Here is a 27,008-nt window from a genome sequence, read left to right as displayed (position 1 = left end):
TGAGGTCCTGTGTTGTTCGGGGTGCCGGCCCTCCAGGAGTGCCCTGGAGTCTCCAGGATTTCAGGAATAATCTCCAGGATGCAGCTGCGACCAGTACAGGGGAAGGAAATGTTTTAAACTTGTGGTTATTTCTCTGGCTTCCTTAATGTGAGTACATATTCAGCATTATGAAGGAGGAACTTGTATTTCTTTCACGGCCAATGAAGGACTTTAGTCGTGTAGTGAAAACTCCCACTATACAGCAATCCATGACCAGGTAATGGGGAGAATGTCCCCCCCCACCCCGGTTAGGGGGGGTAGGGCGGGAGCAGGCGTGGGTGGGCAGCCGATCGCCGCCCATGATCGGCTGCGTGCAGCCATTTTATGTGGGCGGGGCCAATTAAGGCCCACCCAGCGTGATGCGCACCCGGAAGGGCCTAGCGCTCCCTGTGAGGGAGGGGGGGGAGTAGGCCGAGTCAGGGCCTGCGCTCTTTCGCGCATGCGTGCGCACAGAGCTGCCTCAGGGAGATTAGTTCGATTTTTAAAAATTTTAGTAAAGGGACATAAAAATTTTTAAGACATGTCCCCTCGTGTGACAGTGTCACATGAGCTGGGACATGTCAATGAATTTTATTAAAACGTTTTATTAATGTTTTAAAACCTTCATGAAACCTCATCCCGCCCGTGGATAAATGCGAAGGCCACCTGGGCTCTTTGCCTGCCCCCCGCCAACCTTAAGGTTGGACGGGCAGTTCAGTTAATAACTTTAATTACTATTTAAATGGCCTTAATAGGCCTCTGACAGTTCGGCAGGTGTGCATTTTACACGTCGGCGAGCGGGGCCTGCCCCTGCTTGCTGACCCAAAGATTCTGGCCAATATGTTGTGGGGTTGATCAAGGGATAAACGCTTGGAGATAGTGGTGTAATAGCATTGTCAGTGGACTAGTAATCCAGAGGTTCAGGCTAATGCTCAGGGGACATGGGTTCAAATTCAACTAGGCTAATTATCATCCCATCAGGCTACTCTTAATCATCAGCAGAGTGATGGAAGATTTCATCTACCGTGCTATCCAGTGGCATTTACTCAGAAATAACCTGCTCACTGATGCTCAGTTTGGCTTCTACCAGCGCCACTCAGCTGCTGACATGGACAAAAGAGCTGAATTCAAGAGGGAGGTGAGAGTGACTGCCCTTGACATCAAGGCGGCATTTGACCGAGTGTGGCATCAAGGAGCCCTAGCAAAACTGGAGTCAATGGGAATCAGGGGGAAAGCTCTCCGCTGGTTGGAGTCATACCTGACACAAAGGGAGATGGTTGTGGTTGCTGGAGGTCGATCTTCTTAGGCCCAGGACATCGCTACAGGAGTTCCTCTGGATAGTGCCCTAGGCTCAGCCATCTTCAGCTGATTCATCAATGACCATCATTAGGTCAGAAGTAGGATGTTCGCTGATGATTGCACATTGTTCAGCATCATTCGCGATTGCTCAGATATTGAAGCAGTCCGTGCCCATATGCAGCAAGACCTGGGCAATATTGAGGCTTGGGCAAATAAGTTGCAAGTAACTTTCATGCCTCTTAAGTTCTAGGCAATGATCATCTCCAACAAGAGAGAATCCAACCATCTCCCCTTGATGTTCAATGGCATTATTATCGCTGAATCCCCTACCATCAACATCTTGGGGGGTTACCATTGACCAGAAACTGAACTGGACCAGCCATATAAATACTGTGGTTACAAGAACAGGTCAGAGGCTGTGTAAAGTAACTCATTCCTGACTTTCCAAAGCCTGTCCACTATCTACAAGGCACAAGCCAGGAATGTGATGGAATACTCTCCACTGGCCTGGATAAGTACAACTCTAATAACACTCAAGAAGCTAGATGCCTTTCAGGACAAAGCACCCCACTTGATTGGCACCCCACCCACCACCTTCAACCTCCACTCCCTCCACCACCGATACACAGTGGCAACAGTGTGTACCATCTACAAGATGTACTGCAGCAACTCACCAAGGCTCCTTAGACAGCACCTTACAAACTCATGACCTCCACCACCTAGAAGGTCAAGGGCAGCAAATACATGGGAACACTACCACCTGCAAGTTCCCCTCTAAGCCACTCACCATCCTGACTTGGAAATATATCATCGTTCTTTCACTGTCGCTGGGTCAAAATCCTGGAACTCCCTCCTCTAACAGCAATGCGGGTGTACCTACCCCACAGTGACTACAGCGGTTCAAGAAGGCAGCTCACCACCAACTTATGAAGGGCAATTAGGGATGGGTAATAAATGCTGGCCTAACCAGTGACGCCCACATTCCATGAAAGAATAAAAAAACCCACCTCCAACTGAAAGGAAGGAAAAATAGAGGAAAATGTCAGAGAGAAAAAACAAAAGTAAGAGTTAAAGGGAGTTAAGAATCAGGGGACACAGTTCCAGAATAAGAGGTTTAGGACTGAGATGAGGAGGAATTTCTTATTCAGAGGGCGGTGAATTTTTGGAATTTTCTACCTGAGGGGGCTGTAAAGGCTCAGTCATTGAGTATGTTTAAAGCAGAGGTCGATAGATTTCTAGACACCAATGACATCAAAAGACAAAGGGATAGATGTGGGAAGATGGTGTCGAGGTAGAACATCAGCCATGATCTAGTTGAATGGCAGAGCTGGCTTGAGGGGCTGAATGGCCTACTGCTTCTCCGCTGTTCTTATGATTGAGGCAGAAACAAAGATAAGAAGAATAAAAACTAATAGAACCAAAGAAGGAGCAAGAGAGAGAGAAAGTTTGAAGGCAATAGAGACATGTAAGAGTGAGAGCACCGATTTACATTGTGCGATGCCACAAGATTAAGAAGTGAGTATAGCAGATTTCCTACGGCACTGTTCAGGGTCAATCAGCAATATACCGCTTTATAACAATAAGGTGGGGCTGGGTTGTGGGGGGTTACGTAATGCTGAGGATAAAATTCTTTCACTGTATGTCAATGAGCCCAATATGTCAAATCTTATTTTTTTTATTATTAAGTGGTAGTAGTTGGAGTTAGATTTGCGAGCCCAAAATTCCTGATGGGGCCTCTGACTCCATCCCAAACCTACAGGCCGAGGTACTTTCACTATGTGGGCAGCTGCCAAGGCCAATCTGTTACTGGGATGCCCTCTGCAGTTGGGAGGTGGGCATTTTGCAGAGACATCTCAATGCTGTTTAAGAGCTTCCTTGGACAGCACCTTCCAAACCCATGACCATTACTATCTAGAAGGACAAGGGCAACAGATACATGGGAACACCAGCACCCGGAAGTTCCCCTCCAAGTCACTCGCCATCCTGACTTGGAAATATATTGTCGTTCCTTTACTGTCGCTGGGTCAAAATCCTGGAACTCCCTCCCTAACAGCACTGTGGGTGTACCTACACCACATGGACTGCAGCAGTTCAAGAAGGCAGCTCACCACCACCTTCTCAAGGACAATGGGGGATGGGCAATAAATGCTGGCCCAGCCAGTGATGTTCACATTCCACAAACGAATAAAAAAAAAATAAAAACACTTGAAAAAGGGTTGGAAGTCACAGGTATTAAATTTGTTTTTTTTCAAGAATGGTTTTGAGCGATTACATTGCTCTCAGGGTTTGTTGAAAAACTGAAGTGTTTAATACAATATCCACATTATAAAATATTAACATAAATGTTCACTTACAGAAATCTATTCTAAATATTTACACAGGAATTTTCCAATATAACTGCTGACATGAAAAAGTGCATGCCCACACAAAATCTTTATTATTTAATAGGTACATCATTTCCCTTTTTTCACACAAGACACCGTTCTCAAAAAAGGTGAGAATTAGCATTTAAATTGGAAAATACTATTTTTTATTCATTCATGGGATGTGGGCATTTGTGAATAGGCCAGCATTTGTTGTCCTAACTGCCCTTGAGAAGGTGGCGGTGAGCTGCCTTCTTGAACCGCCACAGTCTGTGTGGTGTAGGTACACCCACAGTGCTGTTAGGGAGGGAGCTCCAGGATTTTGACCCAGAGATGGTGAGGGAGCGGCGAAATGGTCCCAAGCCAGGATGGTGCTCGACTTGGAGGGGAACTTCCAGGTGCTGGGTGTTCCCATGCATCTGCTGCCCTTGTCTTTCTAGGTAGTGAAGGGAGCGGATTTGGAAGATGCTGTTGAAGCCGCTTTGGTGAGCCATTGTAGTGCATCTTGTAGATGGTGCATACTGCTGCCATTGTGCATTGGTGGTGGAGGGAGTGACTATTTAATGCAGTGGATGGGTTTTTGGTAGAAATGTCAAAAAATGATTAAATTTTAAAAACAAATAGCAAGTGACCTTCACAAACGTGTAACAAAATAACATTGGCCCTCTTTGCATTTAGAACATTTTCAGTAAGAGCGGAGCAAAAATAAAAATACCTGGAAAAACTCAGCAGGTCTGACAGCATCTGCGGAGAGGAACACAGTTAACGTTTCGAGTCTGTATGACTCTTCAACAGAACTAAATAAAAATAGAAGAGAGGTGAAATATAAGCTGGTTTAAGGCAGGGTGAGACAAGTAGAGCTGGATAGAGGGCCAGCAATAGGTGGAGATTGCCAAAAGATGTCATAGACAAAAGGACAGAGGTGTTGAAGGTGGCCCTCTCTCCAGCTCTACTTGTCCCACCCCCCCTTAAACCAGCTTATATTTCACCTCTCTTCTATTTCTCCTTAGTTCTGTTGAAGAGTCATATGGACTTGAAATGTTAACTGTGTTCCTCTCCGCAGATGCTGTCAGACCTGCTGAGTTTGTCCAGATATTTTTATTTTTGTTTTGGATTTCCAGCATCCGCAGTTTTTTGCTTTTATTTCGGTAAGAGCGAAATGGGTTTTAAATATGCAATTCTGCCAGTTTCACTAGCTGCTGATCAGAGTTGGCTCACAGTAATTTAGACAGTAATGTTTGTCTCTCAGAGACATTTTAATCTATAAGGATCTTTGACAAAAGTTGTGCTCAATGAGTTGTCACCCAGATGAACACAATGGAAAGGGACAGGCAATAGATGGAAACTTTACACAGGTAGTGAGCAGGCAGCCAATAACAGTCATTAAGAGGAAAATGTGCATTAGCAGGAATTACGACTTTAGTGGGAGATTGATGCTGGACTTAAAATAAATCACCTCTACTCTCTGTTGTCTAACAAATTTATCTCAAATGATGTACATTTCCTGGAAGAGCCAGTTAAGTTGGAACAATCCATACTCTGTCACCAATTGGGCACACCTGATGTTTAAATCATCTGCACTCTCAGTCATAGAGAAAAATATGAATGAAAAACTTTTGTTTCCATGAGGAAGCTTGCTTGTGTATGAAAGCATTAACACAGAAATTGCCAATTCACCATTATGTAGATTAATTGGGATAGAACAGAGAACCATAATTTACATTAATGAGTACAGCCAAGCTTAGCAGTGACATTTAAATGACACACTAGGTTATATTAAATATTCAGGATGACTAACTTAGGAAAGCATATTAAACTTAATTTTATATTTAAAATTGAGTGTGCACACATAATATAGTCACACAAATCAATACATTATAAAGCACCATGCAAACTTGTTCATTGTAATGAAGGAAATATCTGCTTACAGAGGCCAGATGATTAGAAGCAGAAAAAAACTGTACATTACCCTAATCAGATAAGGGAAATGAAAATAGTATTGACCTTCTCTTGAACATAATGAAAAATGACAAAAGCAATGAATATTATGTTGAGGTGATGTACTTAAACAGATAATTGGCTTTTTGTTACAATACCTTTGCCCAGCAATTTCATCTGAGAGTCATCCGCCAGGACCCATGCAGAAACTTTTTAAAATAACAACGACCAAATCAATAATAATTTGAGACAAAATTTGTCTTGATAGTGGCATTATCAGAAAGTTTTCTACAACAACACAGCAAAATGATATATAAAAAAAAAACAATTAACTCAATCATGACTATTTTTTGAGTGTCGCATTCTGGGATTGATAATGGCATGTTGTTGAGGCTCATTTGGAAGGGACTCTCACATATTTTAATGAGGAGCCCAGTGGGCTGTGTCTTGCATATGCAGATCACTCTGATGATGCCATCGAGGCACGGCTGTTATTTTAACTGTGGGACTGGGTGGAGAAGCATCCATGGCTTACCCGCCAGGGCCACTACAAGGAGCCAAGGTCAAAAGAGGCCCAGGAAGGGAAGTCTTTTTAGCTTTTGTTGATTTTTAATGTGGGGCCACCAGGAGGAGCAGGAGTGCTCCTCCAGACCCCACAAGGAAAGTTCCAGCCCCCCCAAGCTTTGGGCTCCCGAGGCCTTCTGATCGACTTACCAAAGCGTTTGGGCCATTCATTCTGGCCCCAGTGCAGCCCCCTGATACCCAATATTGCACTCCCTGCCCACCAGCCAGCAGCGCTGAACACCTCCATTTCTGACCTGAATTAGGAGGGATGGTCACTGATGAAGCAGTTCAAGATGGTTGGACCTAGCATACTGTCCTAAGGAACTCCTACAATGATGTCCTGGGTCTGAGATGATTGGCCTCCAGTATCCACAATCATCTTCCTTTATGTTAGGTATGACTCCAACTGGTGGAGAGTTCCCCCCGCCCCCCGCCACCATTCCCATTGACTTCAATTTTACTGGGGCTCCTTGAAGCCACACTCAGTAAAATGCTGCCTCAATGTCAAGGGCAGTCATTTTCATCTCACATCTGGTATTAATGATGAACCTTTAGCTTTTGGAAAAAGCCTGTATTTTCTTTTGTGAAGGTCCCTTTAAATCTAAAGTGAAACCACAGAATATTTGGGAAAGGGGGTTAACTGGACTTCTTGGGTATGACATCATTTCAGAGAAGTGAAACTCTGATTGTGGTTGGTGTGGGTATGAAAGCTAAAAAGGGCTAATAAGGGGTAGTGTCGGGATTCAGCCTATTCTGCTGCAGCAGGTTCAGTTGCAGAACACAGAATTCACGTGAGGAGAAGCAAGCAAAGCTCTCGATGAAAAAGTCAGTTTCCTGTTTGGCAATAAGAAGAAAAACAGGATTTCAGAAGCTCTTGGAGAAGCGATGTACCAGTGAGCGAAAAGGGACTAAATTCTAAGAGCGGCACAAATAGCTCAGACGTGCAAAAGAACTGAGAGTTTGTATCTGAGGCCTAGCTCGTGAATCAGGTATTGTTGGTTGATCGGTTGACAAGGAACTTTGGGAAGCTACAGCATCAGGACTGATGTAACCCGAATGAGATGGGGTTCAGAGATGTGCAGCTTCTGATAACCGTATGCAGGGACAACGGGTGGAACATGGCTGCTGGTGAACGCAACTCAAAGGTCGAAACGTTTGAGTGGGAAAGTGAGAGGGCCTATATACCAGAGGCAGAGTTAGATAACTTTTAAACTGCATGTGGTGCCACATGTGTGTGGGGAGTGATGTGGGTGCTTGTGGTTTTGTAAGACGTAGCCTTATTGTACTGACTACAGTGAAATTTACCCTTTTAATTAAAGTCCCGTTTGCCTGCTATTTGATGTTTTGAAGTATGTTGCTTTTGGTTTGATTGTTTCAGTCAAAATTGTAAAAAGTAAAATCTCGTCCAACAGCTTTCTTTCCATTGGCGTCGAGAGGATGCCTTCCTTTTAAAACGTTATCAGTCTCCACGAGGATCCTAACACTTTCAGCTTTTCTATCCAGGTTTGGATCAAGGCTGTAATGAGGTCAGGGGCCGAGCGGCTCTGGCAAAGTAAGGAGAACCTGTTTCTGCTGGCGGGAGGTTTGGTAATCAGGCGGTGCAAATTTTAAAATAATTGGCACAAGAACAAGAGGAGAGATGAGGAATGATATTTTGGCACAGTGAGTTCTAATGAATGCGCTGCCTGAAAGTGCAGTGGAAGCATATTCAATAGTAACTTTGAAAAATGGAATTGGATAAATGCTTGAAACCGAAACATATTCATGGTTATTAGGAAAGGGCAGGGGAGTGGGACAGATTCAGACTGGACTCAAATATTGAGTTCAACAATTTTAGATCATAACTTCCGTCTGTAGTTTGTCTTGTTTCTTTCTTTCTTTCTTTATGTTGCATTCAGACAGCTGCTATCCAGCCATTCACTCTTCATCTGGACACATCTCTTGTTTCTTTACTTTACCCCTTACTGCAGAACCTTTTGTTATTTAATCTCCCCTGGGCTCCGCCCAAGTGCAGCCATGGTCATATTGGATGGCGGAGCAGTCTCGAAGGGCCACATGGTCTACTCCTGTTTCTCTTTCTTATGTTCCACCTCATCACAGATCTTCCCTTTTGTTCTTCCACACCCTCCTCGTTTTCACTTGCTCAAAACCTATTACATTTTTATCTCTCCTCAGTTCTGAGGGAGGGTCATCATTGACCCAAAATGATAACTCTGTTCCTCTCCACAGATGCTGCCTGACCTGCCGAGTATTTCCAGTATTTTCTGTTCTTTATTTCAGGCTAACCTGCAGTCCTTTCATCGGCACGATGGGTGAATGACCTCTTTCTGTGCTGTGCAATTCCGAACATTGACTTTTAAATGCTCTTCCTGTTCAGTTTTTGTAACATTTTATTGCTAGACCTAAAAAAATGTTTTGTCCCCTGCAAGTGCCCTCATGTTCCATCTGATGCCATAGTTGAGAAGATAGGTTTCGAATCTGTGTCCAACTCTCTACCCATTGCTATTCTGCAATAGTCAGTGAGCAGTGTATGAGAGCACAGAAGAATGGGTTGGCCAGCCCTACATCTTTGTATTCTTCTCCCCAACGGGGAAACATCTCATTTCCACACAGTGCTCCTCCAAATGCTTGGATGAAATTGAAAAATCATGAGGAATAACTGAACCCATATTCTATCACTCGAGGCCCCAGCACCACTATAGCAATTGCATAATGATAAATTGGTCCAGAATTTCCTTGAGGTTTCTGTGGATTCTTGCAGTGCCCACGCCCATTGCATACAGGGCCTTTTGTGTTGAGGTAGCAGAAATGAGAGTGTGGACTCCATACATTGGACACTTCTGCTTCCTGGACTCAGAATGTCCCTGGTCTGTTACAGGGAGGGGAGAAGAAAGATAATATGTTGAGAGAGATGGGGCATTTTAACCTCCAGATAGGCATCTGTCTCCCCATTAAACTAAAACAATGGCTCCCTTACACGGGTAGATGAAGGGGAGAAGGATGGGGACTCGAAAGGTAAACTGTGCCCCCCTCACCAACTCCCACCCACCCCACCACCATGACACCAGATGTTTCAGCCACTTGGGTCAGGCATTTACTGGAAAGTCTAGCACCTGTGGGCTGGTGGCCTCCAGGGTCAGCACGAGAACTGAACCAGCAGAAACAATCCTGAATTTACCGCAGGAATTGTGATCTGCAAATTTTGGGCCCAAGTGCATTAGAATGCAACAATTCAGCAACATTTGCATTGCTAGTAGAACTCAGGGAATTACAGAGAGGCTTATAGCTTTACAATGTGAAACCATCACCAGGAGGTCAGTTTACCCTAGTCTGAGTTTGCATTGAGAGCTGTATAACTCTATGCAAGCGCGTGTGACGCATTTCTTTCAGCATTCACTGCCAATCTACATTGCAACCCAGCAAAGAACTTATTTCAAGAACGTGCACACTGCCTCTGGACAGTTTATTTAACAGAGCTCGCAGTCACATTGCCCCACAGATTCGCAGTGAATAGAGTGGAAACACTTTGGCAAAAAGAACCCCATGATATAGAATCATAGAATAATATAGCGCAGGAGTGCAGTGACCACAGGCAATATTACGAAGCAAGAACAAAAACCTGATTACACCGAACATTACAGCATTCCGAGAGACGAGGTGATAGGGCCCACAAGTAAACAAAAAAGAAACAAAATCAATAATCGAGCCCTTCAGAATACAATTTTGCTTGCGCCAAGTACCCACCTAACACAACAAATTACAAAGCAATAAATAAACACCCTTTGCGATAACCTTTCAGCTGCAGGGAAGCTTCGACATTGCGCATCATCTAAATAATGCAGGGGATGAGGGTGAGTCTCTGATGAATGCTTCTGTCGGACAGAGCAGGAGCTTCTGACAGCCATGTTCCCCTGATGAAGGTGTATTTGAAACGGTCTGTGCATAATCATTACAGAAAAGGGCATCTGCGTGCATGGGAGGATGCATGGCACTGTCAACAAAACTCAGCAGCACACGTTAAGAAACACTCTGCATTCCATCGCTGCGTCCTACTATAGATTCATTGAGCAGAAATCTGTTGTTTTGGCTCTACAAAATAAGTAGGAGATGTGGGTGGACATCACAATATGGTGGTTCAACAACTCAAAGTTGAGGAGGAACATGAGTCACATGCTTGTGGCAGTTGATTGGTTTGGCGATTCATTGACATGGTGCTGGGTTTACAGACATAAACAGGCACCTAGGCTTTAAACATGGCTGAAGGCACGTGTGTGCACACATTTCACACTGGAAATGTGCCATCCGCCATATTGGTAAAGACTCCAAGGTCCAGGCCCAAGCCTTAAGTAAGCATCAGAAAACTTAACGCTAGTTTGAGGCAACTTTCCTGAAATTGGGTTGCCCTGGTAGCAGCTGGCACTGAACTGGTTGCATTCAAGATAGCTTGGCCTAATGCGGCCTAACCAGCGGTCATTAAAGGAAATGTTGACGGACGTCAACAAGAAGGTTAAGTTTTTTAAAAAGAACTGCTTACGTGAATGTGGAATCAGGAGGAGCAAGAATTGTCCCTCCTGGCTTCACAACAGTCTCAAAGATCATTGACCACAACCCCTTCCTTCCTGTTTGCTCCCCTACCCTCCAAGCTCCTGAATGAGGACGGCTGCTAGGCAGGCAGTCAACCCATCGTTTGTCACCTGGAACCGTCAAGCTACCTCTGGGCTGCGAACCATCTTGCTGCCAATATGCCTGAGGTCCCTTGGGCTCCTAGTGCATGTTGCCTATTTCAGGCCTGAAAACTGGGCTAAGTGAACACCCTCCACATAAAACAGCACTCAGCTGATTTGTGAGCCTGGTATTCATGGGTGTTTCTCACATCTCCATTACTTGTTACTGATTGTAAAAAGAATTCCAAACTTATACAAATAAATCTTTTCACAATCTCACTTTACAGTGAACAGCTTTCGCCACAGTAAACACTCCAATCGATAATGCATACTGGTAGCTGCAAACACATAAGAAGATACTATTGGTTCAGTTAATCGCTCTTTCACCTCTGAGTTAGGGGGTCAGTGGTCTGCCCTGTCTTTGGTCAAAGATGTCAGCTTCATGTAGGAGCTTCAGGGGGAAATTGAGATGGAGAGGTGATGATGGGGTGGGGGAGTGGGTAGTTGGAGGGAGGTCATGGGTGTGGTGGGTGGGAGGCTGAGGGAGGGAATTCCAAAGTGTGAGACCTAGGTGACTGAGAACATGGCCAATACTGGGGGAGTGCTGGGAAGAGGGGTGAACAAGAAGTTGGAGAAAGAGGAGTGGAGAGGGGAGGGGAGAGGGGAGAAGGGAGGGGGAAGGGGGAAAGGGGGAGGGGGGAGGGGAGAGGGGGGAGGGGGGAGGGGGGAGGGGAGAGGGGGAGAGGGGATTGGAGGAACTGGAGGATATTAAATGAAAGAATGAAAATTTTAAACTTGAGGGATTGGGAAACTAACAGCCAATGTAGGTGAGCAAAGATGGATTTGAGAAATGAGCAGCCCTTGGTGAGGGATATTTTACAGGTAGCAAGGTTTTGGATGTACTGAAGTTCATGGAAGGTGGAGGGAGTGAAGATGAGGAAGGGAGCAGCGGGGTAATCAAGTATGGGAGTGGCAAATGCAAGAATAAGGGTATCAGTGGTAAATTGGCTGAGGTAGGGATGGAGGTGGGCAAGTTACTGAGATGGAAGTAAACAATCTTTGTGATGGAGATTATCCAGGCTCAAGCTAATTAAAAGAAATGTGCTTTATGGTTAGTCCTGCACTTTTTGGATCACTACCATCCTTGTTCTGTCTGAACACAGAGATGAAGATTGCCTTCATTAATTATAAGCATTTTTGTCATATTCTTCTTGCTGCCTTTTGCTACCTGATTGCCTTACTGTCACAAACAAAAACTGCCTTTGAAGACTTTATTGCAGCATATCTCTGGAAAATTTCTCTCAAGCTATAATTAAGATTAACAGTCAGGCTCTGAACTTTAAACTTGGAAGCTGGTTAACAGAAGCTACATGGCAGTGGCAGTTATCTGTCAATCAATTGAAAGTGGTTGTCTGAATAGGCGTTAATTAGCTGTAGCAGGAAAATGACTTACCATTTGCAACTTGGGTGTGAATCACCAGCCCTCTGTAAAAGCACACAGGTTTTGCAGCCGCACAGAGTGGAGACAATGAGGACTGAGTGTGATGAGGAACAGGTGATAACTTAGTGCAGATGGGAATTCAGTGTAGGAAGGTGCTGCTTTTTATGCCTTTTTTTCAAACCTCCAGTAGCTGGTGAGTGTTCAAAGGCATTAATTAGGTGAGCAGGTAGTTGATTGGTTGGTGTGTTTTAAGATTTTTAACCCTCTAAATGGGGGCAGCAATTTAAACCGGTTCTGGGGAGATTAAGCATTGCATCAAATTGATAGCTTAATTAGTTAAACTACTTAATATAACTAGGGGTGTCAGCTGTGGTTCAGTTCATAGCACCCTCGCCTTTGAATCAGAAGATTGTGGGTTCATGTCCCACTCCCGGAAACCAAGAACTGTGAATGTACTCGAAAGAGTTACATGCGATCTGTTGATAACTCGAAAGAGTTACTTAATATAACTACAGATGATAGTTGAGTGATATATTTCTAAGCTTGAAACCTAATTAGTTAAATTAAACATAATAAAGATAGCAGGGCAGGGAGGAGATGTGTTGCAGCTGTAGCACGTGGGAGCTGGTGGACACCTGTATGATCCATGGCAGCCACAACTGCAATAAGTATCTGAAGCTCAGGGAACCTTGGCTTAGAGTTGATGAGCTGAAATCCAACACGGTGATGCATCAAGGGAGGGGGGAAGTTACCTTGCCACTTTGTGCGAGGAGGCAATTACATCCTTTGGGCTAGGCACTTCTGATTTGGTCCATTGTCAGGGACAGGAGGGTGTGAGGCAGGTATGGGGACCCAGAAGGTAGCAAAGTAGGAGCCTCATCCCCTGGAATTGTCCAACAAGGATCTTGCAGCTTGTGTGGGTGAGAGAAGGGACTGCAGGGTGGATGAGCAAACTGACGATGGAACTGTGGTTTAGGGAGCCATTCAAATTGGAGGAATAGAAAGGAATATAGCTGTAGTATCAGACAGTGTAGTTAGGGGGATATATGTGGTCCTCTGCAGCCGAGACTCTGAGTCCTGAAGGCTGTTTTGCCCACCTGCTGCCAGGGATAAGAACATCTTCTCGAACTTGGAGTGGGAGGGAAAGAATCCAGTTGTCATGGCCCATGCGGATATCAATGACTTAGGACTAAGGAAGCAGTTCTTCTGGGGGGTGTATGAGCAGCTAGGGCTAAATTAAAAAGCAGAATCACAAAGGTAATAATCTCTGTATTACTAATTGAGCCATGTGCAAATTGGCACAGCTGATTAAAAGGGAAAAGATAGAATATGACAGGAAATTAGCCAGGGATATAAAATCAGATTGTAAGAGCATTTACAAATATATAAAAGGAAGAGTGTAACTACAGTAAACATTGGTCTCTTAGAAGCAGAGGCAGGGAAATTATCATGGTAAATAAGGAAATGGCAGAGACATTGGACAAATATTCGGCGTCTGTCTTCACAGCAGAAGACACAAGTTACATACCAGAAATAGAGGGTAACCTAGGGTCTAATAAGAGTGCGGAAATAAAGGTAATTAATATCAGCAGAGAAAATGTGCTGGAGAAGCTCAAGGGACTTAAATCTTACAAACCCCCAGGATCCAAGCCTTACATCCTAGGGTTCTAAAAGAAATGGTTGCAAACATAGTTGATATACTGGCTATGATTTTCCAGAATTCTCTAGATTCTGGATTGGTCTCAGCAGATTAGAAGTTAGCAAATGTAGCACTGCTATTCAGGAGGGAGAGAGAAAACAGGGAGCTACAAACCAGTTAGCCTGACATCAGTCATCAGGAGAATGTTTGAATCTATTATTAAGGAAGTCTTGACATACACTTAGAAAAGCATAGAATGATTAGAACAAGTCAACATGGTTTTATGAAAGGGAAAACATGTTTGACAAATTTATTCGAGACTTTTGAGGATCTAGTAGGGTAGATAAAGGGGAACCAGCAGATGTAGTATACTTGGATTTCCAAATGGCATTCAATAAGGTATCACGCAAAAAGTAAGGGCTTATGGAGTTGGGGGTGATGTATTAGCATGGATAGAGGGTTGATTAATGGACAGGAAGCAGAGAATAGGGACAAATGGTGCATTTTCAAGTTGGCAGGCTGTGACTAGTTTGTTTTTATCTTTTGTCTTCCGACATTGATATAGTTTTAAGCCAGGCCCACTGGACTAAGATAAGGAGCAGGTGCTTGAGCTGATTTTGTCTTTTCTCTTCTCTTTAAAGGATTTATAACATTTGACAGTGTTAGGGTTCCATATCTCCAAGGACTGTATGCTTCTTAAAACATTGGAAGGACATCAATATTTGGACACTCTCCTGAGGTTTTTCCTAAAAGGTGACAAGTTCAATTTGGTCTGTTCGCAATCTGCTTTTTCTAAGAAATCACATGACTTCAGGCAAGTGACCAGCAAGACATCTGGGGAGATGAGTTATTTTGTTTACTTGAGTTAAAACTTAAAAAGAAGCTGCTATTGCCAAACTGTGGGCTACTGCTGATTGGCTTAAAAACACCTGGCCTGGGAGAAGTTCTATCTGAACATATTTTTTGAATTGTGTGTGTGTGTCTTGGGAGCAAATTTTGAAGGAAGATTCTCTCACCCTGTATTGCCTGCGGGCCAGAGTGAGTATTCACCTTCAGCCAGAAAATCCTCATCTCAGTATAACTTGTCTGTATTTGAAAGCTTGCAAGGCTGCGACAAGCAAGAGTTAACAAAGACAAAAGTGTTTCACTGAAGATCCTTTGGAAAGGACTTCCAGACAACTCGTGACCAGTACGCCATCTTCACAGGCAGGATCGCCAAAGCGACAGCAGCAAGACCTTTTTGAACTTTATCCTTTTTCATCAAGTGTCCCCTTACACCATCCTCTGCAGAGACCTTATTTGTCTTCTCCTTTGTTTTGTGTGTGTCTGTGTGTGTTGGGGTTTTAAAAGGGATAAATCGTTACACTTTGGACTACAAATTGTACGTTAACCAGTTTTGTAACTTGTATTAAAAAAAGTTTTGTTTCATAATAAATCGATTATTTTGTGTTTATTGAAAGAAGCCTGGTTAAAGCCTCTTTTATTCTGGATCTAGCAGTTGTGAAGGTAAATAACTGGCCATTTTGGTGAGTGGTTTAAACATTTACATTTATGGTGTAACCTGTGGAATAGTGGGGTGAGAGAAACTGCAGACTCCTCCCAATCCCGGTCATAACAACAGGATATCCGGGAGAGAAATGACCGAAATAATAATGATGATGAAGACTTCATCCGTGTTATCTCCCAATAGGTAGCCTGATCCGTTTACAGTCACTGCCATGAAGGCTGGCAGTAATTGGGTTACCAGGGGAGATTGGAGAAACTTGAGCTCTCCGCTCTTGAAAGGAGTATGTTAAATATTAAGCATTGGAGAGAAGATAAATCTCGAGCACCACATCGAATGATATCTTCAGATTGGTACATGGTGGTTTAAAATGGAAAAAGGTATAAGGTCTGATGTTGGGAAGTCATACCTCACACAGTGATGAATGGAATTCCAGATGGGATGGTGAAGGCAAAGTCATTGAAATAATTTAAAACAACGTTGGATGGTATTATAGGGTGACTGGTTATTTCTAAGATCGGTCAAAGGGCTGTCCTCATCCATGTTTACCTTCTGATTCTGTGGAGAGTGGGAATGTTGGGAACTGACTGATGGAAAAGTAACAGGACTTGTCCAGTAGGTGGCAACATCACTCAAACAAAACTGAAAATTCTAGAACACTGACTTGCCGGGAAATAAGGCAACATTTCTCCAAGGTGTAAGAGTTAAGATTCATTCTGGTTTCAGCCACAAACTCTGGAATTCCCTACCTAAACATCCCCGCCTCTCTACCTCTCCCTCCTCCTTTAAGATGCTCTGTAAAACCTACTGCTAAGACCACGCTTTTGCTCACCTGTCCTAAGATCTTCTTCCGATGAAAGGTCATCGATCTTAAACGTTAACACTGTTTATCTCTCTACAGATGCTGCCAGACATGCTGAATGTTTCCACCATTTTCTGTTCTTATTCCAGCATCTTCGGTATTTTGCTAATATCTTCTTATATGGCTCAACGTTGTTTGATAACCCTCCTGCAAAGCACCTTGGGACGTTAAAGGCACTATATAAATGCAAGTTGTTGCTGTCTTGCATTCTAGGCTTTCTTTAATGCAACTGCATGCCTTTACTGTTCATTTTGCCAAATCTTTACACGGGATTACATAGAATGTACAGTGCCATTTGGCTCAATCGGTCCAGAGATTCAACAAGCTTTGCTATTTTTCTTCTCCCAGATGTTTATCCCCTTCAATAAAGGACAACATTCCATTTGCCTTAATTGCTTGCTGTACCTGCATGCTAACTTTGTGTAAATCATGCAAGAGGATACCCAGATCCTCCTCTACTGCCGCATTCTGCAGTCTCTCTCCATTTAAATAACATTCTGCTTTTCTATTCTTCCCACCAATGTGGACAACCTCGCATGTTCCCACGTTATACTTGATTTGCCAAATTTTTAAGGCAATAAGATGAATTTGAATGAGCAAGCTGCCCAACAATCCAGCAGGAATCGCTAGGTACTGGCCAGGAGCAGGAACCCGGCATTGATTTCTTCCCCTTCCTCGTCCCCCAACCCCTGCCGGCCCAGGGACGTTGAGCTGAATTATGGTGCTCCCGATGTCTTCTCGCTGGGATCAACATTTACCCAGCGTCGTGGGAGCTGAGTGTCACAAACCATAAGATTCGCTGGTCAACAGCCAGACATCCAAGTGTGTTCCGCCTTCCTGTGTAACTCTGGTTATTCCACCTTTATGGTCACAGCTCAGTAGCAACGCTCTGGCCTCTGAGTCAGAAGGCTGTGCAGTCAACTCCCATTCCAGAGACTTGAGTGCATATGCTAGGCTGGCGTCCTATTGCAGTACTGAGGGAGAACTGCACTGTCAGAGATGCTGTCATTTCAATGTGCCGTTAAACTGAAGTCTCGCCTGTCCTTTGAGATTCCATGGCACTACTCCAAAGGACAGGCAGGGGGATTCTACTCAGTGTCTCGGCCAACATTTATCCCTCAAGTAACATCGTTCAAACAGATTATTTGGCCATTATCACATTGCCGTTTATTCGAGTTTTCTGTGTATAAATTGGCTGCCATGTTTCCTACATTACAGTAACTGCACTTCGAAAGCACTTCATTGGTTGGAAAGCGCTTTGGGAATGCCCTGAAGTCATGCAAGGTGCTACATAAATGCAAGTGCTTTGTTTCCCTTGAGCATATGTCTGCTGTTCTAGTTTTGGTCCAGAGTTAATATGGTATAGCATGCCAAAGCATGATTTATAGCTCCTGTGCAATCTGAACTATATTATTTGTTTTCTGACTATATGACTTGGTTCATCCCTGTGACACTGAGTTAAAAGCTTAACGTTTGGTTTAGCTCCATTTCTGGCATGCCAGTGAAGCTCTAGTGCAGCCTTACATCTTCAGCCACATTCACTCAATGTTATACATGCTCTGGAGGCTGAAAGCAGACCTCGTTGTTCATTTTCACTTCGAGTATCTAACTTTCTCGAAATAAAGATGCAGCCGTGCCAAAGGTTTGCCATTAAAGATTTGTGGTAGTTCACGAATATTCTATTGGACCAGAAATATAGAAGCAAATGTAATTATAGATAACGGCAACTGGGAGATAGCAATGAGCTAAGGGGTGCCTTCTTTATAAATTACTTTTGCTTACCTTCCTGCCAAAACCCCAGCTGTTGGCCTTACGCCTCACCTCACGTTGATGAATGTAAAGATAACAAGTGCTGTTATCAACATAAATGAGCAATTGCTGTCGTTACATGGAATTACATTGAGCCCGGCACACAGAAACAGGCCATCTGACCCAACTTGTCTATGCCGGTGTTTATGCTTCACGTGAGCCTCCTCCCACTCCTGCTCATCTCATCCTAACAGCATATCCTTCTATTCCTTTCTTTCTCAAGATTGTCCAGCTTCCTCTTAAATGCATCATTGTAACTCTTGCTGCCAACTGGAAAGGTGTCAGAAAGAGTGGCGTGTGTGCACTCGATCCACACTGCGGCCGCTGGCCATTGCGCAACTCTTCCTGATGCCTCTCCGGTTGGAGGCAGGAGTTCAGAATATGGGGCTCCAGTAAGTTTGTTTTGCACTCCATCCGGTTCCCGCAAGTTACCAATTTTCATGTCATCTGCAAACTTCTTGATCATACCCCCTACATTTAAGTCCAACTCATTTATGTACACCACAAACAGCAAGGGCCCGAGCACCAAGCCCTGTGGAACCCCACTGGAAAGTCTTCTAGTCACAGAAACATCCCTCTACCATCACCCTCTGCTTCCTGCCTCTCAGCCAATATTGGATCCAACATGCCACTTTGCCTTGGATCCCATGGGTTCTTACTTTCTTGGCCAGTCTGCCATGAGGGACCTTATCAAAAGCCTCGCTAAGGTCCATGTAGACCACATCAAATGCATTACCCTCATCGATGCTCCTGGTTACCTCCTCAAAAAATTTGATCAAATTTGTCAAACACGGCCTTCCCTTAACAAATCCATGCTGACTTTCCCTGATTAATCCGTGTCTCTCCAAGTGTAGATATATTCTGTCCCTCAGAATTCTTTCAAGTAACTTCCCAACCACTAAGGTTAGACTGACTGGCCAATAATTTCCTGGTCTATCCCTTCCTTCCTTTTTTAAATAATGGGACAATGTTAGCAGTCCTCCAGTCCTCTGGCACCTTACCTGTGGCCAGAGAGGATTTGAAAATTACTGCCAGGGCTCCTGGTATCTCTTCCTTTACCTCCCTCAACAGCCTGGGATACATCTCATCCAGACCAGGTCTCCTAAAGGAGATGTATCCCAGATACATCTACACTTCTCAGATCCATGTGAAAATTCTAATCCCTGTGAATGTATCCCCAGCGAGAACTGCTCCTGCTACACCTGGACCCTCACCCTCCCACCCTACCGCATCCTACAGCCTCCGCTCTCAGTCACAGTACCCTCAGTTTGTCCTACAAGACTCTAGCATTGACAGCACTGACCCCTCTCTCTGAACAAGTTCCGCAGCCCCCACGCTCCCAACCCCCAACGTTCCTGGTCACCACCCCCACCTCCCTCGAGCTTTCCTGGTCATGATACCCACCCCCCTCCCCCTCAAGCCTTTCAGGCTACACATCTCCTCTTCCCTCAAGACTTCCTGATCGGCCCCCACACTCCCCCTCAAGCCTTCCTGGTCACCCTGTGACTTCCAGCAAACCCCCCCCTCCCCTCCAGGTTGTCTCCTCAGTGCGCATCAAGCCTGGGGTCCTGCGGTCCTTCGGTGCTCCAGGTTGCGGGTAAATGCTCTTAACTCGTCCGCCATGTGCGCGCCAGGTTTCTCTGGTTGTGAATCGGACCAGTGTGAATTCCCGCTGGCGGGAGCACAAGATGTGCCGGGGGGCGGAGGGCGGGGTGGACGATTCCAGTCTGTTGGTATTTGAATTAACATGCGTCATATGCAAATCTGGTTCCTGACGAGCTTGAGTGGGAACGGTGACCCGCCACTAATCTGCCATGATAGTCAAGGCCACAAGTTCCCGCTATCATTTCTCGCCGAGGGAAAACTGATATTTTTAATCTCGGCATATTCCCTGCCCCCACCTGCAGCCAGGAGGGGACGATTCTGCCCTCTGACACTGACAGTGACTGCAACTGGGCATGTGCAGGAAGTGCTCCCCCTACTGTTGCAGCACAAACAAACACGGCCAAAATGCACGTAAGCTATTTGCCTCCACTGCTCCTTATGGTGGCATGCTTCCCATTCTTATTACCCTTTGGGTAAACAAGTTACTCCTGAATTTCCTATTGAAGTTATTAGTGACCATCTTTCATTTATATCCTCTAGTTTTCCACAAGTGGAAACATTTCCTCCATGTCTACACTATTATTTTAAAGGTCTCTGTCAGATCAACCTTCAGCCTTCTCTTTTCTAAAGAAAAGACTTTTTTTCTGATAGGCTTATCCCCATTTCTGGTATCATCCTTGTAAATCTTATTTTTACATCTTCTCCTGTGCCTCCATATTTTTTTATAATACATACGAACATTGGAGTAGAAGTAGGCCATTCGGTCCCTCGAGCCTGTTCCGCCATTCAAAAGGTCATGGCGGATTGGAGTCCAGAACCGTGTGCAGTACTCCAAGCGTGATCTAACCAAGGTTCAAAGCGGTCTAACATTTGTAAGAAGCGATTGGCAAATCTTTGAACATTCGTTGACTGATGTATGACACAATAATATGTCACATCAAAGCATATCAGCCTGGAACTTCCTGGAAGGGTTTTGCAAAACCTGTGGTGTAAATTCGGCATTGTGCTGTCTTAGCCAACGAAATTTGCACAAAACTGATTCACACCAGTTTGACACTGAGACACTGCTATCATCCTCCATTGCTCGAGTCACTTCCGAGGTGTGTCTGCCAAAACCTTCAGCTGGTCACTCACATAACTCCACCCTCAATGCAAAAGACAAAATCACATCAGTTCCCTGGCATTAGGTGAATATTACTGTGGCGTAGATTTACACCCAAATACTTAGGGCTAACGCGGCCTCAAATTGCTTGATATTCGAGTGAGTAAGATTTCTGGAGTTTGATAGTGGTTTGCTTTGTGAGATCTGTAGTAATCTTAAGCAAAGTGCTGTCAGTCTTAATCACCTGAACCTTTTTGGGTCATTCACACCTCCCCACCACAGATTTGATCAGAAGTCTAAGCAGCTGAAATGGCACAATGCAATGGGTATGAGCTAGTTCAGCACAGTAATGGAAGAAGAGTAGAGGCAACGAAGTCACTTGCACAGCAATGCATTATCCCTCAAAACTGAAGCTATATCTGGTGGAGGTGATTCTAACTAATACAGAATTTCACAGGGTTAACAATGACCTTTTTACACGAGCGGTGATGCCGCCCAAATTGGCATCATGGTGAAGGTGTGCGCGTTAACTATTTGTTACTGGACGCAGCAATGGAAACGCTACCCTTTCAAAATCCACTTAAAAATGAGAAGCTCCGGAAGTAAGTTTCTCTCCAGCGGGCCCTGGTGGTAAAATGTTAAGGGCAACTGTGAGTTCAAACCCAGAAAGAATGGAGGCTCAAATTTCCTCCCCCACAGTACATGAGCTTTGGTGGCTTTTGCCAGACCACTGAATGCTGCAGTGCTTTTGCTAAAAAGTATCAGGGTGCTCAGTTTCACGCTCCACACATGTAAGTTTCCTCATTCCGTAAAACAAAGTCCGCGCAATAGTAACATAGGCACACGCAATCCTTACTGCCTGGCGGGTAATTGGGCAACATATGGTGGCACTGCATTGCTTCACCCTGGTTTTTAACGTAGGCAAATGAACGCTTCAGGAAATCTCAGTGTTCCAAGTCCCTGTTGGCAAGATCCCGTAGAAACCGGAGAAAACTGTTTTAAAAGTAATCTGGGAAGTTCAGGACCAACGTTACATGACAGAACTGCGATTTAAAAAAGGCCCCTGACTATCTCGCTTTCCCCTCATAGACAAATATTTGCTAAGCATTTTTGCATTAAAACAGTGTTTCGTTAAACACTAGTGATGATGTTCAGGCTATCTGCTGAAAACCCATGTACAATCAGGCTTCTGGCGCTAACAGCAAATACAACGTTCAGCTCTTCCATTTTGACCTTTCTAGTCTCCTGGAGGTTTTGTGGCTCAGTGGTTAGTGTCCCTATCTCAGAGCTGGTAAGTGCTGGGTTCAAGCCCCACTCCAGGACTTGCTGCCCATGAAAGAAACGTTCACGAGGCAATCAAACCGTTTGATAATCAATCTGCTCATTCTTCCAACACGCCCACGGCAGGCGATGAGAGAGGGAGAGAACCCCCCAAAAGGAAAACCCAGTAAAACTTCTCCGAGCTGGTCTTGTGCACTTAAAATAGAACTCCAGTATTACTGGTGCCAATATTACTGATTTTTACTGGGATTTGAAAAGTTTGAATTGGTTTCTTGTTCTGACAACATGCCTTGCCGCTCTGTCAGTATACTGCGGTGAGCCCTCATGACATGGTATAAGGAGGTCTACATCCCATATCGGATGAAAATACCCAAAGAAGAAGTCTTCTACATAAAGTCAGCAGTTCTTCACTTTGGTTGCAACTGGAAAGCTGAAAAGAGAGATAATCCTCTTCAACTCACCCACAGATTTGATATCCTTCTGCAGCTCTCATGAGAAGGGAGGGCATTTTCTTTTGTGGAAACTGGATAGATTGAGGCTCTGGTTTGTGAGTGTGGCTGCCCAGGTTCAGAGTCGGTCAGTCTGCTCAGGGACTTCTTCCTCTTTATCACCTGCAACGAATGGAAGAGGAGGTGGGGGGGTGGATGGTGCTCGTATCAGTAGTTTCTCGATGTACAAAAGAAAAACGATTGACAATATTTCAGCGCAGCTATAACAAAATGTTTCCTTTTTTGGACTGGAACCTTGTGAAGTGAATAGTTTTGCCGCTGCAAAGTGGGAAACCAGTGTTGTTACCAATATTAAATATAGTCAAGTTGCACATAATACTGAGTCCTTTGGCCAAGCTAGAATCAGAACAGCATCCCTTACAGCAACAGTGGGAGGTTTTCCACTTCACACAAGGGTCGCTTTTGTAGCCTATATCATACCAGTAATTTTTGATCACAAGATCAGGTTACAAAGGACCACACTGAGATTCTTCAATGTCTGTTGACAGTGTTTCAGTTCTTGGGGGTCCTTTGGGATATATAATACTATAACATATTAACAGATACTGCACACGTCTTGCTTTGTACTGGAATAATAATTCATGATTCCTGCAACACTTCAGTGCGAAAGACACAGACCTTCTGCATTATAGTTGTAGCAAGTTCTTCAATCAGTTCCTCCTTGTGCTCTTGTAAATAATGCCTCTCGTTCTGCTTTTCCTGAAAACAGGCATAAAGGACATCATTGCATTAGAAGCAGTTCAGAGAAAGTTACTTGACTGATTCCTGAGATGAAGGGTTTATCTTATGAGGAGAGGTTGGACAGGTTGGGCCTGTACCCATTGCAGTTTGGAAGAATGGGAGGTGATCTTATTGAAACAAAGATCCTGAGAGGACTTGACAGGGCGGATACCGAAAGGATGCCTCCACTTATGGAAGAGACTAGAATTAGGTGACACAGTTTCAAAATAAGGGATTTCCATTTAAGATAGAAACGAGGAGAACTTTTTTTCTCAGAGGGTTGAGAGTCTGTGCAGTTCTCTTCCCCAGATAGCAGTAGAGGCGGTCATTGAATGTTTTTGAGGCAGAGATAGATAAATCCTTGACTAACAAGGGAGTCAAAGGATATCGGGGGTAGGCAGGAACGTGGCATTGAGGCCATCATCAGATCAGCTGTGATCTTATTGAATGGTGGAGCAGGCTCGAGGGGTCAAATGGCCCATTCTTGCTCCTAATTGGTATGTTCGTATGTAGACAGAGTGCTACATTACCTGCAGAACATAAAACGAACATCGATAACCACGAGAGACCAGCTGTCCAGAAAACCTGCACTGGGGTGGGGAGAGGGCGTGGGTTCATTGCAGTGCATTTCACCCACAGCTTCTCTGGCTGACCCCACCAAAGTTCATGGGGTCAGAGGGAGGAGGTCATGAGAAGTGGACCGTCATAATTGGCCAGCCTTGGAGTGAGGGAGTAGGGGGTTTGGGGGAGGTTGCTGACCTCACTAGCGGAAAGGAATACTGGCAGGGCCCAGCAACCCACCGTGTTGGGGACACTTGTCATATTTCAAAAGAAATTTCTCCCCTGGCATTTTGGATTAAAATACTAAAACTTGACAGTCAGAATTTACTAGTTTACCAGGATGGCCTGCACATAACTTCACAAAATAAATTTAGGTAGTTTTCTTTGAGAATAAAAGGTATAACATGTCACAAAGCCTGATAAGGATAAACAACCACCGCTGATGATGCAGGACAGTCTGACAGGTGTGTCTCGGTAGTACTTTGAAGACATTTGTACTTCAGTGGGTGTAGGCCCAACTTGTTGAAGCTTTCCTCATAAGAGGAATTGATTGAGTGAACCGTCTCCGAACTGTTTCTGTTGCAGTGGTTGGATTATCCTGGCCAGTTTTATCCTGTCCTGCACAGGGTCAGCTAACTCAATCAAGGGTGAAAACATTCAGAATTACCTGGAAAAACTCAGCAGGTCTGGCAGCATCGGTGGAGAAGAAATCAGTTAACGTTTCGAGCCTTCACGACCCTTCGGCAGAACTGAAGCATAGTATATTTCTCCTTTCTCCTAACTATGCTTCAGTTCTGCCGAAGGGTCGTGAAGGCTCGAAACGTTAACTGATTTCTTCTCCACCGATGCTGCCAGACGTGCTGCGTTTTTCCAGGTAATTCTGTTTTTGTTTTGGATTTCCAGCATCCGCAGTAGCTTTTAGCTTTTTGTTGAAAACATTCAGGTCTGATTGGTTTGTTTACACACTGTCTTTACTAAGAGAGCCATCGGCAGAGGTTCTTTTTGATTACAAATATAAAGTAAATACCACTGAGTTTGTGAAGACAGTGTGGTGTGTAGGCAAGGCAAGAGATACTAAATTGGCCTCCTGTGGTGTACTCCGAGCAATTTATTTCCTAATGATTGCAAGAGAGAAAAAAGCTGACGGACTGTAAAATGGGCTACAATTCGCTTTTGGCCATTTTAAATTGCTGATCAAGACAAGTTTTGACCTTTTAATTCTGCCTGGCTCTCTCTGTCGATGGCACAGCAGGCACTGATCTACACACTGTTCATGAACAGTGACACTCATGATGAAGGGTTCATGATTTTGCCATTATCATGAATAAGGGTGTAATGCTGAGTGTACAGTTGAATGTTGTCGATGACTACGCTGGGTGGCTGCAGCAAGAAGAAACATTTTGCACCCCCTTTGTAAGGGAATGAAGAACTGGCATACTCACCACTTTTCCAAGTGTCGAAGTTAACCAGAATCACAATTTGACCTGTGTGAGGATCTGCATTGTGAAATTGTGGGTGGTAAGTTTCACCTAGTTTTGTACAGGGGATCCCAGCATAATCCGGGCATCATGGGGAACTTTAAACTGTAGCTGATTTACAGCCCAAAACCACTTGCGGTTTGTATTTTCTACAGTCTTTTACGCCTGTTCAAGGTTAATTTCGCCCGTTTCGTGCGCCGCCAACAAAACTGACCACGCCCCCCAGATCGAAATTGTGAGATTTCGCCAATTACGCTGGTTCGGGGAGGCTCTTTAAAGTGCACTCATTTTCTTAGGTGTGCAAGCGCAAATAGACAATTTTAAAACCGGTTCCTATCGAACAATACTTAACTTACTAAGAAACTAACTAGCCTACAGGAGTGCAACTATGAAATGGTTCAGTATCGTTTTTAAAAAAAAATAATTTTCACTGATTTTAAATCAGGTTACTCACAGGGGGAGGACTAGGCACCCAAATTAAAAGTGCTTATTTTTGATGATAAACCCATTTTCAGCCATATTCATAAAATTGCATCAGGTTAGCATTCTTAATTACTTATTCATGGAAAGAAGAGGAAATAAGCAATCATGTTCGCTGCCTGATTGCGCTGGTTCATGAAAGATTTCACCTTTTGTGTTTATGCAAATACATATTGGCAGAAACGTGACGTGTGACCTAACCAACCCAATTTTAACCCCTTCTGGCTGCAAATTCCTGATTGTGCCCCGAGTAGAAGCACTGCCTGTTGGTGTACAAATGGGTGGGCAAAGATGAATACGAATCAATTTGCCAGAAGGGTTTCAAGGAGGCGTTCCCAATTCCTTCAATGTCACTGACCCAGGAACTTACCAAACTGTCACTGAAGGATTCTGCTTTGGTGATAGCCTCTTCCACTGCTTCTTCTGCCACCCGCAGAGCCACAGCTAGAGTTTCAGTGATCGTGTGACCTTTAACACAGGATGAGAGATCAAGCTTCACACTGCTCATGCGACGTTAAGCAACATCAGAATACATCAGCTTTGTTTTTTGCCTTAAATGCTAGCATGTTTGTGCTAGATAAACCTCTGGACATCCAGGGGTTCAAAGTGTTACATTTCAAGATTAAAATGAAATTTAAATAGTTCAAAGTTCTGTGATCAATTAGCACTTTGCTGTTTTTTTAACTTCTTTTGCTCCTTATTTTAAAATAAGCATAGAGATACCCTCACTTTCAATGTTATTGGACATGACAACCTATACAAGTGGTCTTCTTACCCTTGGTCCAGACAACAGTTCTGCTCCTTTCTTTTTATATTTGTTCATGGGATGTGGGCATCTTGTTCAGATGGCTTTTTTTTTTAAAGAGTCAACCACACTGCTGTGGGTCTGGAGTCACATATAGGCCAGATTCACTTCCCAGAGGGCTTTTTAACAACAATCAATTCATGGTCATCATCAGACTTTGAATTCCAGATTTTTACTGAATTCAAAATTCATGATCTGCTGTAGGGGGATTTGAACCCTCAGTCTCTGGATTACTAGTCCAGTGATAATACCATTATGCCACCACCTCCCTGCTACACAATATCTCTCAAACGGGACTGCGGACTTGGTGGAAGTCACCTTTGCAGCGTTCCCAATTCCCCATTCCTTAAAATGAATGGTCAGAGA

General features: G+C 44.2%; 1 protein-coding gene across 2 annotated transcripts in view; it reads right to left on the bottom strand.

Moving 5' to 3' along the window:
• The window catches only part of LOC144673859 (rab effector MyRIP-like), a 403,745-nt gene that overhangs the window by 56,121 nt on the left and 320,616 nt on the right, over positions 1-27,008 (bottom strand). For both annotated transcript variants that reach the window (XM_078535501.1, XM_078535509.1), the window contains exons 6-8: positions 26,208-26,305; positions 23,217-23,297; positions 22,551-22,700 (exon numbers count right to left, since the gene is read on the bottom strand). In XM_078535501.1, coding sequence (XP_078391627.1) covers positions 22,551-22,700; positions 23,217-23,297; positions 26,208-26,305 — 329 coding nt within the window. The remainder of the gene's footprint in view (positions 1-22,550; positions 22,701-23,216; positions 23,298-26,207; positions 26,306-27,008) is intronic.

This window comes from Cetorhinus maximus, chromosome 3 (genome assembly GCF_964194155.1).
Source record: "Cetorhinus maximus chromosome 3, sCetMax3.hap1.1, whole genome shotgun sequence".
Lineage (NCBI taxonomy): Eukaryota > Metazoa > Chordata > Chondrichthyes > Lamniformes > Cetorhinidae > Cetorhinus > Cetorhinus maximus.
The sequence above is the reverse complement of the archived record's forward strand: the minus strand, read 5'-3'. Positions and strand labels throughout refer to the sequence as shown.